The sequence below is a fragment of the Seriola aureovittata genome, chromosome 15, assembly GCF_021018895.1.
Source record: "Seriola aureovittata isolate HTS-2021-v1 ecotype China chromosome 15, ASM2101889v1, whole genome shotgun sequence".
NCBI lineage: Eukaryota > Metazoa > Chordata > Actinopteri > Carangiformes > Carangidae > Seriola > Seriola aureovittata.
In genome coordinates, this window is record NC_079378.1 from 18,460,628 (window position 1) to 18,475,359 (window position 14,732).

General features: G+C 39.8%; 1 protein-coding gene across 22 annotated transcripts in view; it reads left to right on the forward strand.

Moving 5' to 3' along the window:
* The window catches only part of picalma (phosphatidylinositol binding clathrin assembly protein a), a 44,798-nt gene extending 33,381 nt beyond the window's left edge, over positions 1–11,417 (forward strand). For 5 of the 22 annotated variants that reach the window (XM_056396889.1, XM_056396888.1, XM_056396898.1 and 2 more), the window contains 8 exons: positions 410–538; positions 774–804; positions 888–987; positions 3,309–3,332; positions 6,648–6,707; positions 7,217–7,318; positions 8,190–8,293; positions 9,980–11,417. In XM_056396889.1, the coding sequence (XP_056252864.1) occupies positions 410–538; positions 774–804; positions 888–987; positions 3,309–3,332; positions 6,648–6,707; positions 7,217–7,318; positions 8,190–8,282 (539 nt within the window). In that variant the 3' untranslated portion in view covers positions 8,283–8,293; positions 9,980–11,417. Of the gene's footprint in view, positions 1–409; positions 539–773; positions 809–887; positions 988–3,308; positions 3,333–6,647; positions 6,708–7,216; positions 7,319–8,189; positions 8,294–9,979 lie in introns of those variants that run through there. The other 17 variants (XM_056396890.1, XM_056396900.1, XM_056396902.1 and 14 more) reach the window with 9 other exon arrangements.
* The last annotated feature ends 3,315 nt before the right edge of the window (positions 11,418–14,732 follow it).

Below are 14,732 nucleotides of genomic sequence, written 5' to 3' on the forward strand. Positions count from 1 at the left end.
CTACGTTCAGCAGCTTGAATCTCTTACACATCCTCACTGATTTTAGGCTGCTAACAATCTCATATATTTTTTCCTCTTTTCTCTTGTCCTGGGGTTAAACACACTCCCGGGCGTCTTGGCTTATTTCATGGCATATGCATGACTGGGTGAGTTGACTAAACACACATTCTTCTCACAGTCTTGGCTTGATGTGTATTTTTTCTTGGTGCCCTGCTTACTGCCTCATCCACACTCAACACCCTCTCTCTGTGTGTATGTGTGTGTGCATTTTATGTATTGTCGAGTGTTTGTCTTTGTGTGTTGTGGTATTGTCTTTTGTATTGTGTCTTCAATTGTCCTGGGCTCCCCAACCTCTTACCCTCCCCTCCCCTCCTTTCCTTTCCCTTTGTCCGGCCCCCTTTTGATTAAGATGTTTTAGGTGGCATCCTCAAACCCACAGCAGCTTCCTCACCCAATCAGGGTATGACCCCAGACGGCCAACAGCCCAACAAATTGGTGTCCAATGACCTGGACTCCTCACTGGCCAATCTTGTCGGCAGTAAGTTCTTTTTTTGTGATGATGACCCCAAAAGTGTAATAAGTAGAACAAATTGCACAATAAGTAAATTATTTGAAGAGGTGAAATTTGTACCAAACAGTAAATGGAAGCATTCACTAAATTTTATATATAATAATATAATAAAAAAAGCATTTTCTACATTTTATGTCTTGTGTAAATTAGGTGGGCTGTTTTCATGGTTGTGCATTCATTACTTTCCTCTTGTCCTCTTTAGATCTGGGAATTGGCAATGGCACAGCAAAGAAGTAAGTGCACTCCAGTAATATTTAACTTCATGTACCTGGTACAGCATACTGAACAGGGCTAATGTTTAACTCCATCTCTGTAGTGATCTTCACTGGAGTCAGCCTGGTGAGAAGAAGCTGACAGGCGGAACCAACTGGCAGCCCAAGACAGCTCCCTCCACCACCTGGAACCCTGCGACCATGGTAGGAATATCATCTCTCTGTGCCCATATGGTTGATTTATTTTTCTGTTTGCTGCCTTTTAGACCAGTGGTTCTATTTCATAGTCACATGAGAATATGGGGGCTTCAGTTAAGCTTGGACAGTAAGCCAAATTACTCAAATTACCACCAGTTTGAATGTCATACTGACTTTAAGGGCCTTGTCCTGTTGGAACTGAACGACCCGTAACCTGGAGCTGCCCATAATTTGAAATTTTAAGAACTTGTAACACGTTAGTGCTGCAAAGCAGAACCTTGTTGATATGTGTCATTGAAAAGGTGTCATCATCACTTTCATGAGCTTTCTGGTGGGTAAGTGTAGTCCAGTTGTGGGACAGACAACAGGTGTTAGAACAAACTACAGGATGCAGCGCAAATACATTTGAGCTTATTTTTCAAGAGAAGAATAAAATACAGTGATGCAGCCTTTGGGCCCGCTGCCCTGCTATCTAGTAAAATTAATTCTAATTTAGTAGAACAGCTTATGTGATTATTGGCTGGAGCAGCCACAGTCCAGCGCTACATCCTCGGATGTCCGTGAGTGAGAAGTTACATCACTGGTCGACCAAGTGCTGCTCTTTAAAAGCACCTAACAACAAATCTGAGGACTTTTTGAACAAATCTACTTCCTATAGAAGACAGTCTCCAGAGGCAGAGCAGCAGTTTGTTACCCAGACAGAGGCTGAGACTAAATAAGAAAGATATTCTATCGCTTCCAACCTTCTCTCTGAGTGATCATTTACAGTAAATATAGCTGGAATCACAGCACAGTCTGTCTTTAACTTTTGTGTTTGGTGATTTCTGTCAGATGACGTTGTAGTCATAATATCAGGATTTTAGCAGCAGCAGAGCAGCAGCTTGGAAGTGACTGCTGGTTAATATGTAGTTATGTTTCATGTTTCAGTCACTGTTTCAAACTGTTTCTGTTGTCTGACAACAGAAACAGAAAAAACATATAAATGAGATTTAACAGCTTTATTGTGAATTAAGCTATATTAAAATACTTTATATATGAGAACAGAGAGAAACAAACAGATAAAGAGCTGAAACCTGCTGACAGTAGGCTGAATGATGATAGAACATGTTGACCTCATGAATATGCTAATCAGCATCATCTACCATCATTTATCGACTTTTCCAGCAGCTTTAGCTACTTTCTGTCAAAAGTATTTGTTTACTGCGGCCCCACCACAGTTTTCAACTACATCCTCAATTTCACACATTAGCTTTACACAGTCCAGACAGATACAAGGTTTTGACCAGGTCTTAAGTTAAAATACCAAAACAACTGAACTTTGCAAATGTTACTGGGAAGTGAAACTACTAACATACTCCCAGACACTGTGAATCAATAATCTACAGTTTACACAGACAAATGCATAGCAAGGCAGCAAAGCATGCATGTTGTGTATTCTGAATCAGAATATTACCACTACATTGAAATACACTTGTTTGTTTGTTTGTTTGTTTATAAAGGTCCCCTTTAGCTTTTGCATTGCAGCAGCCATTCTTCCTGGGATCCATATGTGCTTATTTAAACACATGGCTGTTTCGCTAATTGCGGTGTTTGCAATGTTGCAAATGAGCTGTTGCACTGCAACCAACCAAAAGATACATTGGATTTAGTATCATCTCCATTTCAGAGTCAGAATTTAGTCACAGGACTGCTCCCTCAGTGGGGGCGGAGAACACTTCAAACAAAACCAGAGCCCAATAAAACAGCTACACTGAAGTTAGAGGTCATTAAGCTCCTGCAGTAAATGTACTCAGATTGCACTTCTCAATATCTGTCTATAAACTGTCAAAAGCTCTAAGAACCAGTGACATCAAAATAGTTCAACAAACCAGTCAGCCAACAACTTGTCTGCCTCTGTCCATCCAAATACATGCACCAATGTGTTAATTAATTACTATTTTACATGTATTGTTATCGAGGTAAATTTGGTATTTTCTGTAGATTTTATAGTCCTGCTTTAATTTCAGTCCAACCGAAACTTTACATTCAGCAAAAGAGAAGAAACTAGTCACTAGAATCAGCTGATGTCATCACTATGTTCAGCAGGGACAATTCTTCACTGTGTCTGAAACATGTACTTGGGCAGGTAACCAGTGGCTAGTAATTCTCACCTTGAGTAATCCAACTGATGATAGAGCTTAAACCTATATTGCATTTTATTTTTTATTTATTTATGAATGTTGACATATCAATGTTTGTTTGCTCTGTCTGTTGTCTATGTATCAAGCTATTGTTTTGTCTGTCTGACTGTTACAACATGTAATTGTTCTTCTGGGCCACACTTATAGAGCACCATGTATTTTCCACAATACGTAAGTCCATGTCTACTATACATATGTTTTAAGCCTTTTCCTGCACTCTGACCAACACTGGCCTGCACTTGTTGATATTAACGTCTTCAAATTCAGCTGCACCACTCTGTCCAGAGGCCACACCACCGCTACCAGCCACAGCACACCGTCAGGGCTACATTAACACTGCAGCAATGGCATGCAGCAGCCAAGGGCTCCGTCTAGTACCAGCCAGTTTGTTTGAGATTATTTTATTATAGCTTTAAACCAATATCGAGTTCTTGTTACTTAAAATCTAGTCTCTTTTCTGTCTGCCAAGAAATGACCAGTCAAGCTTTCCCTGCCAGCTTCTTCTTGCTGACTTGCCAGTAGAAGGTGTTGGGTGATTTTGGGAGTAAATGCTTTCCTGGATGGTCTCCAGTTTTTCCTGAATTGTTGACTGTGCTTTCTTTGTTTCTAAGTGGCTTTTACTCCCTGTAACTGGTGTCATAATAACCACAACCTCATGTGTCTGCCTATGATGTTCCATTGGATGGTTTCTCAAAAGGACAGTTCCAGTGGGTCTGGAGTCTTGGCTCATTTCCCTCATCCCCTTACTGTTTCACATGACTGCAGATTGATTGCAGAGCAACTGACTTTAGTGCACTGAAATGGTTGCTGTTTGTTTTCAAAGTCACTATTTTTGACTTATTAGAGAAGAAGCCAGTCAAACTCAGAAGATGTAATTCATTGTTGCAACAAGAAAACCACTGAATCAGCTACTGATGAGATCCAAACTCCATCCAGAATGCTGAATCATATCTCTGTGTGGATTCTTAACAGGATCATTGGATTTTTCTTCTCTGGGACTCAGTTATGAGACATATCTACTGAGGTTGTTGTGACCACAGTTGTGTACGTTTTGACTGAAGTCAGTGGTCCTGAATGCAGTTCTGCATTTTGTGAACTGATGATTACACTGATGATAAAACCCAGGCTGTTTCATGCCAGGCCAAGTATTGTTGTCTCTCATAAATAGTGAATGGAGAAGAATGAAAATGACTTTTCCAGCTGTGGTTGCCTAATATAACAAAACACTCCACTGTTCTTAGTCAGTATTGTAACAACCTGACACCTTCTATTGATCAATGTGGAAAAAGAGCTGTGTTGTATGTGCTGTATGTATAAATCAGTCAGTATTTATGTTAAACAGATGAGAAACTCCAGTCTCACTTGAACTCTCTTGAGCTCATCGTGTGTAGACATAGTTTACCATGCCACGTTTTCATTTGATCATAAGTGTCTTACCTGTCTTGCCATATTGTGTTATAGTATAGAGGTGAAAAGAACAGGTTACTGCAATAAGTAGTTTGGATTTGTTTGTCTGAATAAAGCCTCTCCTAAAGTGAGAAAAGTCTCATGAATGAACTCTCGCTATTCAGTGATAGATCTGAATCTCACTGATAACCTTTGTTCTGCCTTCCCTCTAATCTCTTTTACCATGCTTTTTTTTTTTTTTTTACAAATATTTAGTTTGCATTCTGTCTTTGGTGAAGTCAAATCCAACAGTCCAACCTCTTACTATAGTCACAGTGATCAAGCTGAAAATGCATATCTCTGTTGAAGCGAGTCAAAAGAAATTGGTGATACACTAAGAAGCAGCCATCACTCATTAAAGGATAATCCAGGACATGATGCAAAAACAATCCTAATCATGTTGTTATTGACTATCTGTGGGCCGCTGAGTGAGATGTCGCTGAGACAAACCAAACATTGTCAGCGAGGAGGAATTCTGAAGGAGCGCTCTCTGTTCAGTGAAACAAGCACAGTCTGTGATGAAAGCGCAAATTTTGGCACCAGTGTCACATCTGACTCACTTGTGCCTCCCCAGCCAATGACTGAATAGTTAATGAAACGTATCCTTCCCGAGAGGGCTGGGCGTTGGACAAATCTGGGTTTGTTATCACTGCAGGGGCTGTTATCACAAGCAAGGGCTGCTCAGAGAAAGAGTCTCCACTTTTGTTCTCTCTAATCTCTTTTCACAAGGAGCCCTGCACCTGCCAGTGATGAGCTTCTACCTCCAAGACACAACACACTCAGCTTTCTGCTTTCCTTTACCTCGGTCCGTCAGTGCCCTGTTTAAAAAATAGAGCTAGCTGTTATAAGATCAGCAGTGTATTGTGAATGCAGTCTTTTCGTAACTTTTGACACATTTTCTGTGGAAAGCGTCAGTGTGTTGTGGATAAATGCTGTTCTTCAGACCCTTTTTTCCACTTTGATGTTTTGGAGTTAACACTCAACATGAAACATATCTTTACCCTTTTAGAATGATATTGATCAAATAATAAATAGCCAGGAAATCTGCAGTCTCAAAAAGAGGACTTAGAAGTTAATAAAGCATCTTAAATTTCTGCTATATACAGTAAAATTACTTATAATTTTTTTTTTCAGTGTTGTTGTGGGCAGTTGGAAGATATTATATACTACTGGTCTGACCGTGGACTGAGCTGTTCAATCCTTTTTTTTTAAAAATGGCCACTACTGCAAGCTATAGCAGCTCAGATGCTTGACTCATAGTAGGCAAGGGCTTTTTAGGAAAAACCTAGATTCACTTAATTTAGTGAATTATTTTATTTTTAATCCATTCATCTGGCTCCAGTTTACATTAATTGATTATTTTTATTACAAGCAATAATGGTTATATACAGCTGGGAAGGGCTGACAAAATATGATAAACTGTAAATGTCGACAAATGAATGTAGCTGATTGTAAGCTCGCTTCTATTCCACACAGATTTTCAGTCAATCTTTGACCTTGAAACAGGTATTAAACTTTGTCCTTCTTTTGCGATAAAAATGTCTTTAAAAGTTTGTAAGATTGTATCCGCCCCGAATCTGCATATAACATCAGCAGAAGTTCTTCATAAATCTCCACACAGGCTGAATCCTGCTGTCATTTTCTCACAGTCTGCAGAATCTGCCATCCATCTTCCCTAATGCTCTCATTTAAGCTGCAGTCTCGATTTACTATCAAAACTACGCAGAAAGACGGTGCACAGAGTTTGGAATGAAGCAGTAAAAAGCATCAGCAAGCTTCACAAGTCCTAACAAGTTCAGCTTTGTCATGTGACTGCTCTTTTAAAAGTAGAAATTTGGAGTAGGAGGAGTCGGTATTGAATGAATTCTTCATTCGTCATGGTATATTCTCTGTATTCTTGAATAGATTTGTAAAGGTTCACTCTGGTCATTGTAATTAAATAAAATGTGATAATCTAATAATAAACTGCTAGATGTGAGTTGTGTGTCACTGTGTCCTGATTCTGTAGCAGGAATTTACTTGATTCTTGTGTCACCTCAGGCACCGTCTGTCATGGCCTTCCCTGCAACCACACCGACAGGCATGATGGCATGTGCAATGGTAAGTCAGCTGGGACTGTATACCCAGCAAGTTTTCACTTCCTGTCACACACACACACCCGCATGTTGGGCTCTCTATCGTTGCGAGGATACTCAGTGACTTAAGGCATTCCCTACCCCCCTTACCTCAACCTTAACCTTCACGACTAAATACCTAAACCCAACTTAACCTGGACCCTAAAACCAAGTCTGAACCATCAAACAGCCCTTTGAATTTGGGAAGACCGGCTGAAATGTCATCATGGTTTAGAACAAAAATAGAAAGAGTACACACACACACACACGCACACACACACACACACACACACACAAACAGACCCTGCAAGCAAGCGAGGAGGACAAGAGATTCTTCTTATTGTCTCATCATATTCACATATCCATGCACGGTAGTAACTAACCCCTGAACCTTAGTTGGGGATGTGTCTTTATTTTGTTTTGTTTTGTTTGTTTGTTTGTTTGTTTGAGGCACAATAGTTCACACATTGTCTGCTGTGTTTTCTTTACCATCAGCCTCCCCACATGGGCTCCATGATGATGACACAGCCCACTATGATGTACACCCAGCCTGTAATGAGGCCGGCCAACCCCTTCGGCTCCAATCCAGGTGCACAGGTAAGCGACATGTCTACATGTACTGTCCCTCTCCTTCCACAGCTGAGCTCGGTGACCCAGCCTGTGAGAATCATGTTGACATTTGTGTTCAGTTGCCTTAGCTCTGGGATGTTCTTCCCTAGATTCGTACCACGGTTTTAGGGAGTTTGGTGTAATTTCTCAGAGGAAATCCAAGTGTGCTGGTAATTTTTTATGAGATGGGACTTGTGCTCCCCACAGGAGAGTTTATTTGTGAGTTTCAAAGCTCTTAAATCTGAGTCTGGCTGCTAAACAACATTCACAAGCCAACTTTTAATGAATGAATGAATGAATTAATACATTTTTCCCACTCCTGTTGTTACTTTGGTTCCATGCAAACCTCCGAATCAATTTATAAATGTTTCCATCCACCTATTTATATGTATTTTCAACGTTTTTCAGCATAAAAAATTTGAGTGGAAGCCTGGAATTGGGAAAAAAAAAGGTATTTACTCTTGGTTGAGGTGAAAAAATTGATGTATGCAACAAAGTGTGATGGAAAGAGACTAGGTGAATGAATGACGTACATGATGCATGTGACCTATTGGTCACTCTAACTAAAGAAATGAAAAATGTTTTTGGATAACATGGGCATTAGTGTATTTCTTTATATGCTTCCGCTTCTCAGTCAGTATCTCTCATGATCTAATATGAGGTCTGTGATTCTGTTTTAACATCCATTTACAGAATTGTGTGCATTATATATGTGCGAAATATGATAATGCATGAGCTTAATTTTCCTGATCAGACACCTTTAGCGTAGCTTTTCCTCTGGAGTTCCTGTCTTATCATTGGGTCTCCATTTCTCTCCTGTTCTGCTTTCATTCCTCCTCCGTCCTCCTCTGTGACTCAGTCACCCACAACTTCTAGTCCCTCCCGTCTCAGCCCCCTCAGAGCACCAGGGAAGGACCCCTTTGCTCAACTCTCTCTGCAGAATTTTTTATAGAACATCTTTAGGTACAGCTCATCTTCTGTGTGTGCTTACTTGCAACTCCAGTGTCAACAAACTGCATGTTCAATTAAATCTTGTTTGAGCAGAACTGGCTGTTAAAGGTACTATATGTAAGAAAGGAAAGTAATTTAGATGGTTTAATCGCTTTTTTATGGTCAAAGTGTGAAGAGACTGTAGTGTAACTTCAATAATGAGACCTCTGTTACCTATAACAGCTCTGGATTGATTTCTATGTAAAGGACTCGGGCCAAATTTCCGAGTGCCTTGCCTCAACTCCTCATCTACAGCACCTACACTGTGCAACACTAGCTACGGTTAGGTTAGAAACGGAGTCCGCTAATGTCAATAAATGACCAGCTCACACCACAACAAACTCCAACACAAACTCCACAAAAGCATAACAAACAAAAAAAAGTTTAATCTAGTAAAGCACGTCTGGAGTGTCAACATCAGCTGATAATGATATTACGCTTTATAAATCCTATTTCAAAAAAACATAAAACTAGTCTCGCATACTTTCTCGTGTGGTTTTAAATATAGTTTGTATTATATAGTAACATTGTAACTTTAGTTACGTCATCTATCAACATGATGCCTGTCAATAGTGTTCAGTCTTGTGTAGTCAGACTGGCCATTGGGACCATCGGGACAAATCCCGGTGTGATAAAGTTTTTACCATCCCTGTCACGGGCTTCAACGGCCTTCTCTGTGTGCCATTCTGGGTGTGCATGAGAGTCCGGGGTGTGACACCGCCATCAGTAGACGTTCCTTCCCTGCACCCATGTTACTTCACCGCCGGTCTCATATCAGCAGTCCCAGTTAATACCATTCAAAACTCCACATGATCCGGCTGTAACGGGAGGATAGACTGCTCTTTCTTGTTTTCCTGGTAATCCTTAAATTGGCATTATCCAAATACCATGAGGGGCTGAATTTCTTTCCCAGTCTGACCATCATGTCACTGAGTGCAAGCATGTGTGTGAGCACAAGCGACAGGATGCTGACTGCAGTTCACTTAATGGCCACTGGTGTTATTGATAACACAGGTTTTCTGAATGTTACATATAGAACCTTTAAAAGGCTGATTTTGGATCTAGTCACAACACTTTGCTGTGAGACGTCACCTCACTTGACTCCGCCGCTCGCTGCTTTGCACACTCTGTATACATGTCTTGTCTCCTGTTGTATGAGGATTGATTTAGTCAAAGTTTCTTTGCTCTGCAGGAGACTGAAGCTCTTTTTGCTTAGGACTAGTTCAAGCTGAGATGTGAGGGTTTGAAAATTACACTTCACATTTTGACATGTCCAGTACATATACAAGATAAGTAGTTGTAACACACCTAGTCATAGTAAAACACTGCGATAGGACAAAGCCAGAGGGTGTGGTTAATTACCTTAAACTAATCAAAAGTGCATGTGTTGATCAGATTCATCAGATGAGATCACAGACAAATTGAGATGACCAGTGGTACAAGTCTGCTGTCAATAGGACTTCAGCTCTTATTTTGCAATAAAAAGCTTTATGCACCATCTTTATTTTTGCCTTGCTGTAGGATTTGTGCTGATGTATGTTTGTACATACAGAAATTGGGGTGGCATTAGAAGTCTGGCTACTGCTCTGTTATTACTGGATCTGCAACTGCTTTCCATGTTCCAAAAAGGAGTTAACACTGTTGTTTTTATATTCACAGATGCAGTTCATGTAACCTGAGGAGGGGGGAAGTCTTTCCCATCTGAATAAGATTCATAACAACATCAACTATTGGAGCAAACCTGCGGTTTGCTTCTAATTAACTGAGAATAAAAGGCCCAAATAAGACTTTCAATAAAATTACTTGGAGCGGCTTTGGCCATCTGAGAGAACATTGTGCCCATCTAGTCATGTCTGAGTTTTAGAAGGAGAAGAAGAGTGCGTGTTGCCATTCAAATCATGTGGACAAAGGTCAGCCCCCACTGCATCCTGGACTAAGAGAAACACAACACCCAAAGGGAGAGCTTTTAACATCACTATTTATGTACATGGAGACAAAAAAACAAAGTTGGGTTGTTGTCATACATAGACACTGTTTGAGTGTCTTTTTTGTTTTCGTTCTTCGTTCTCCAGGTGAGGCTGGGAGAGTCACCTCTTTCAATTATCAATCAGAATTACCTTCTTAAAGCATCCTCCAATTAGGAAAACAATTGCAAACTATTGTTTATACCACGCATTTTTGTTTTCTTTCATCTTTCTGTACTGTTTGGAGTAGACATTCCTTGTGTATTATTTGTATTTATTTATGATTACCTATAGAGAGGATGACATTATTAAGCAAAATTCAAATGTTACTAGTCACTGATTTCCTTCATGCGGAAGGTCTTCAGGTATACACATAGGTTTGATTGATTGTAGAATTGGATTTTGAGTGATTGAGATGATTTTTTTTTTTTTTGATTTTTTTTAAAGAAGTTAATATAAAGTTTAAAGAGATGACATGTTTTGCTGCTGTGGCACTAAATATTCTCTGTACTCGCATGATGCCTCGTACAGTTATCTGTGGCTCGATGGCCCACACTGAGAATGTGTATCAATGTAATGATTCATTAATACCGTCAAATCTGCAAATCTGTGGGGGTCGATGTCTATGAATTTGGCGAGGAAACATTTTTCACCTGAGCAAATCACTACACTTTATGATTGAGGCAGCATTGCATTAGAAAGGAATCGCCATTTATACTTTTGGCACAATTTATTCTTACATTTAACAAAGGTCATTGCTGCCCTTTACCAACCTGAATGTCCAGGGTCCTTTTCATGCTTAGGTCATGTTTCTATAGGCGAGCACTGGGGTGTTTAGGACTATGTGGGGCATGGAGGCATCAAGTGTATGTTCAAGTCAGGTTAACAGGGGGTAGGGTTGGGGTGAGGTCAGTGCAGTAGAGTAGAGCACTGTTGATCGGTGCTTTGTGTGTATATAGAACTGATCCTGCCAATCACAGGACTGGGTGGGTGTAGGTATGAAAGATGGCCTGGACATGAAAGTGGCCCTTAATCCATTAACTGCATATTTGTTGCATTGTCCCTGCAGACTATGTTTTTGTTTGATTTTTTTTTTTTAATTTTTGTTCAATAAAGTGCTAGCTTCCACACAAGCGTTTGGCTCCGTATTTATTAATCTATAGAAAAGAATGTTTTTTTGACCGATTGATAGGATAGGATGCCAAGGGCTCTAGTGGTGGTTAAGATAAGAGATGTTTTCAGATGTATTAAAAACCTTTAATTGATTACTTCTTGGGTAAGTCAGGTAAGCACACCTGGATTTGAGCAATTTATCCCATTCTTCCTGGCAGATCCTCTCAAGCTCTGTCAGATTGCATGGTAAGTGTCTGGACTACTATCTTCAGGTCCCTCCACAGATGTTCTATGGGGAACAGGGTTATTGTTGTAGTGAAAGGTAAGCCATCGCCCCAGTCTTAGGTTGTGTGCAAGTTTTCTTCAAGGACCTCTTCTGTGTTTGGCTGTATTCATGCTTCCAACCAATTCAGACCAGTCTCCCTGACCCTGACGAGCACACTCATAACTCCATGGTGTTAGCCAGGTGATGATCAGTGTCTGGTGTTCAGCACAAAGGGCTCAGTTTTCATCTCGTCAGACCAGATAATCTTTATTATATTTAAATGCTGTTTGATAAACTCCAGAAGGCTGTCCTATGCTTTGTACTCAAAGCCGCTTCTGTGTAACCGCTCTACCATAAAGACCTCATTTTATTCTTGTGTGCTGAGATGGTTTTACTCCTGACAGGTTCTCCCATCTCTGCAGAGGACTTCTGAAGCTCTGGTAGAGTGGCTGTTGGGTTCTTTGTCTCCTCCTTGACCAAGGCCTTTCATGCCCAGTGACTCATTTTGACCAGACAGCCAACTCTAGGAATGGTCCTAGTTGTTCCAAACTTCTCCCATTTCACAATTATAGAGGCCACTATGCTCCTAGGAATACAAGTTTTAGAAATGGTGTTATACCCCTGCCCTGATCTGTGCTTCGCCACAATTTTATAGTGAAGGTCCAAAGAGAGTTCCATGGACTTCATGGTTTGGTTTTTGTCCTGACATGCAGTGTGAATTGTGGGATCTTACTATATATACAAAGATGTGGGCCTTTCTAAACTATATCCTGCCATTCAGTTTGTCACAGGTGGATTATAGTCAAGTTCTAGACACATTTAAAGGATAATTGAAGCAAACAGGAAGCACTTGAACACAGTTCGGAGCTACAGTACAATACTTTTGTAAATAAGATTTCAGTCTAAAAAGATGTTTTCACTTCGTCATTTTGAATTATTGAGTGAAGACTGATGTGCAAAAATTGCCATTTTGCTCATTAAAAATTAAATATAAAACACAAAGTGTTGAAATAATGAAAGGGTCTGAAGACTCTGACGCCACTTTATGTAAGCAGGAATGTAGATAGTAAAATAACTAAATGTCAAGAGCATCTGATCTTTGTTGAGACAGGATTATTAAACTTATGTGTCTGAAAATATAGGTTTTTGTCTTTTTGGCCTTGGTGAACTGAGTCTTAATTTGAATTCCAACAATGCATTTAGGAAAGGGCATTTTACCTGTACAACCTTAACACAAATGACTGTTGAGTGGTTGAGCCATATTGACAAGAGAATGATTGTGAGAGCTGACTTACTAGATCTTAGTGCAGCATTTGATCTAATTGACTATGACTAACTGATTAAGTAGAAGCCATTCATCTCATCACATGAAAAATTAATGGTAGTTTTTCTAAGCGCTGGAATACCACAGGGAAGTTGTTTTGGGCTGCTATTATGTTTAATATTTATTAATGACCTACCTCTTGTAACAGCAAAATGAAGTATGGCCTTATATGCAGACTAATCAATATATTTTCCATCAAATTATTTTACAAATTTATACATAAGCCTTGAAAGAGAACGTAATTTTGTATATGAGTGGTTCATTCAGAGCAAATTACTATCAAAACACAAACAAAAAAGCATGAATTGTATGTGAGTAATCTGAGAAATTCTATACTGTAGGTTACTGTTATGTGCCAGGCAATGGCAGGCTGTTTGTTTTTGTTTTCTCCCTCTCCCTCTCTGTCTCTCCCTCACTTGGTTTTCCTCCAGGTGCTGATTGGTGATTGGGCTCCACCTGAGTTGGAAGTGGTAAGTTGGGGTGCCCTGTACATCTCAACACGCAGTTTTCCTTTGTCTAGAAACATTAGGTTAGTGGTGGGTGCCACCCGCTGTATTGTTTTGGAGGCTCTTGTCTTAGATTAGGTAGATAGGTTTTCTTTTGTGTGTTTTTGTTTCAGTAGATGAAGATAGCTGAGGCCTCATTTTGTTTTATTGGGTTCATTTCTTTGGCACACCACCTTTGTCCCTTCCTCCCCCACATTGGACTTCCTTGTTGAGACCTTCAGGTTGTAATAAACTACCTTCAAGTACTCATTGACTCAGTTTTAATTCTTGATTTGTTACGTTACGGTTCCTGTCACCCCTAGCTCCAACTAAGGGACGTAACAGTTGCAGAAATTAAACTCCCACTGTTGATGAGAAAATGTCCCTGTGCTCGTCATTATCAGAAAATCTGTATCTAAAATGAGCAGAGCTGTATTCTGTTATTACTGTAAAACACTATCAACAAACACATTAAAGCAGATTTGTACAGTGCTTTGGTACATCTGGACAATGCCCCTGTGGTGTGTTACAGTGCAGCTAAAAAAGAAGCTTCAGAGTAGAGCAGCTGCTCTGGTCCTCAACTGTCGTTTAGATGACGTTTAGACACCGCAGGTTGAGGAAGTGCATGCCGGTCTTTTTCTGGCTGATGATGTAGAAGAAAATGCTGTCAAGTCAGTTAACCTTCTTCTGACAAATGTGTGTGCTAAAATAGCCAAAATTTTCTTTTCTCAAGAATTATCTTCACTGGGAATAAGTACTGTTATAAAAACAGACAAGTGACTCGGGATCAGTTTGCTCTTCAACCTAGAGGGAATAAGGAAACCTGTTCTGTAGAGAGCAGCCATTTAATGGGATAGTAATGCATCATTTATTAGAGAATCTCTGAAAAAGACTGCCTTTAAAAACAGTTAAAGTTCTTATGAGTCATTAATAGAATTAAGATTATGTGTGTGCTGCTGATTATAAAAAACAATTTATACTGTACCTTTGTATTTTACCTGTTGCTTAAGTACATGTATTGATATATGTTCACACATATATTCATATGTATGTTACATTATGTAAATGTTTTCATAGTTAATTAGTAGAGACTACATGATAAACAAATGGACCTTTATGTGGAACATTTCTTGAGTTTAACGGCAACGTTTAGTTAAACAGTACTGGAGCTGAATTTGTGGAAACTGACTGATGGGTGATCCAAGTGCTGAGGATTCCTTGGCTCTTGGAGAAGCCAGAGTCCCACACTTCATCATTCTGG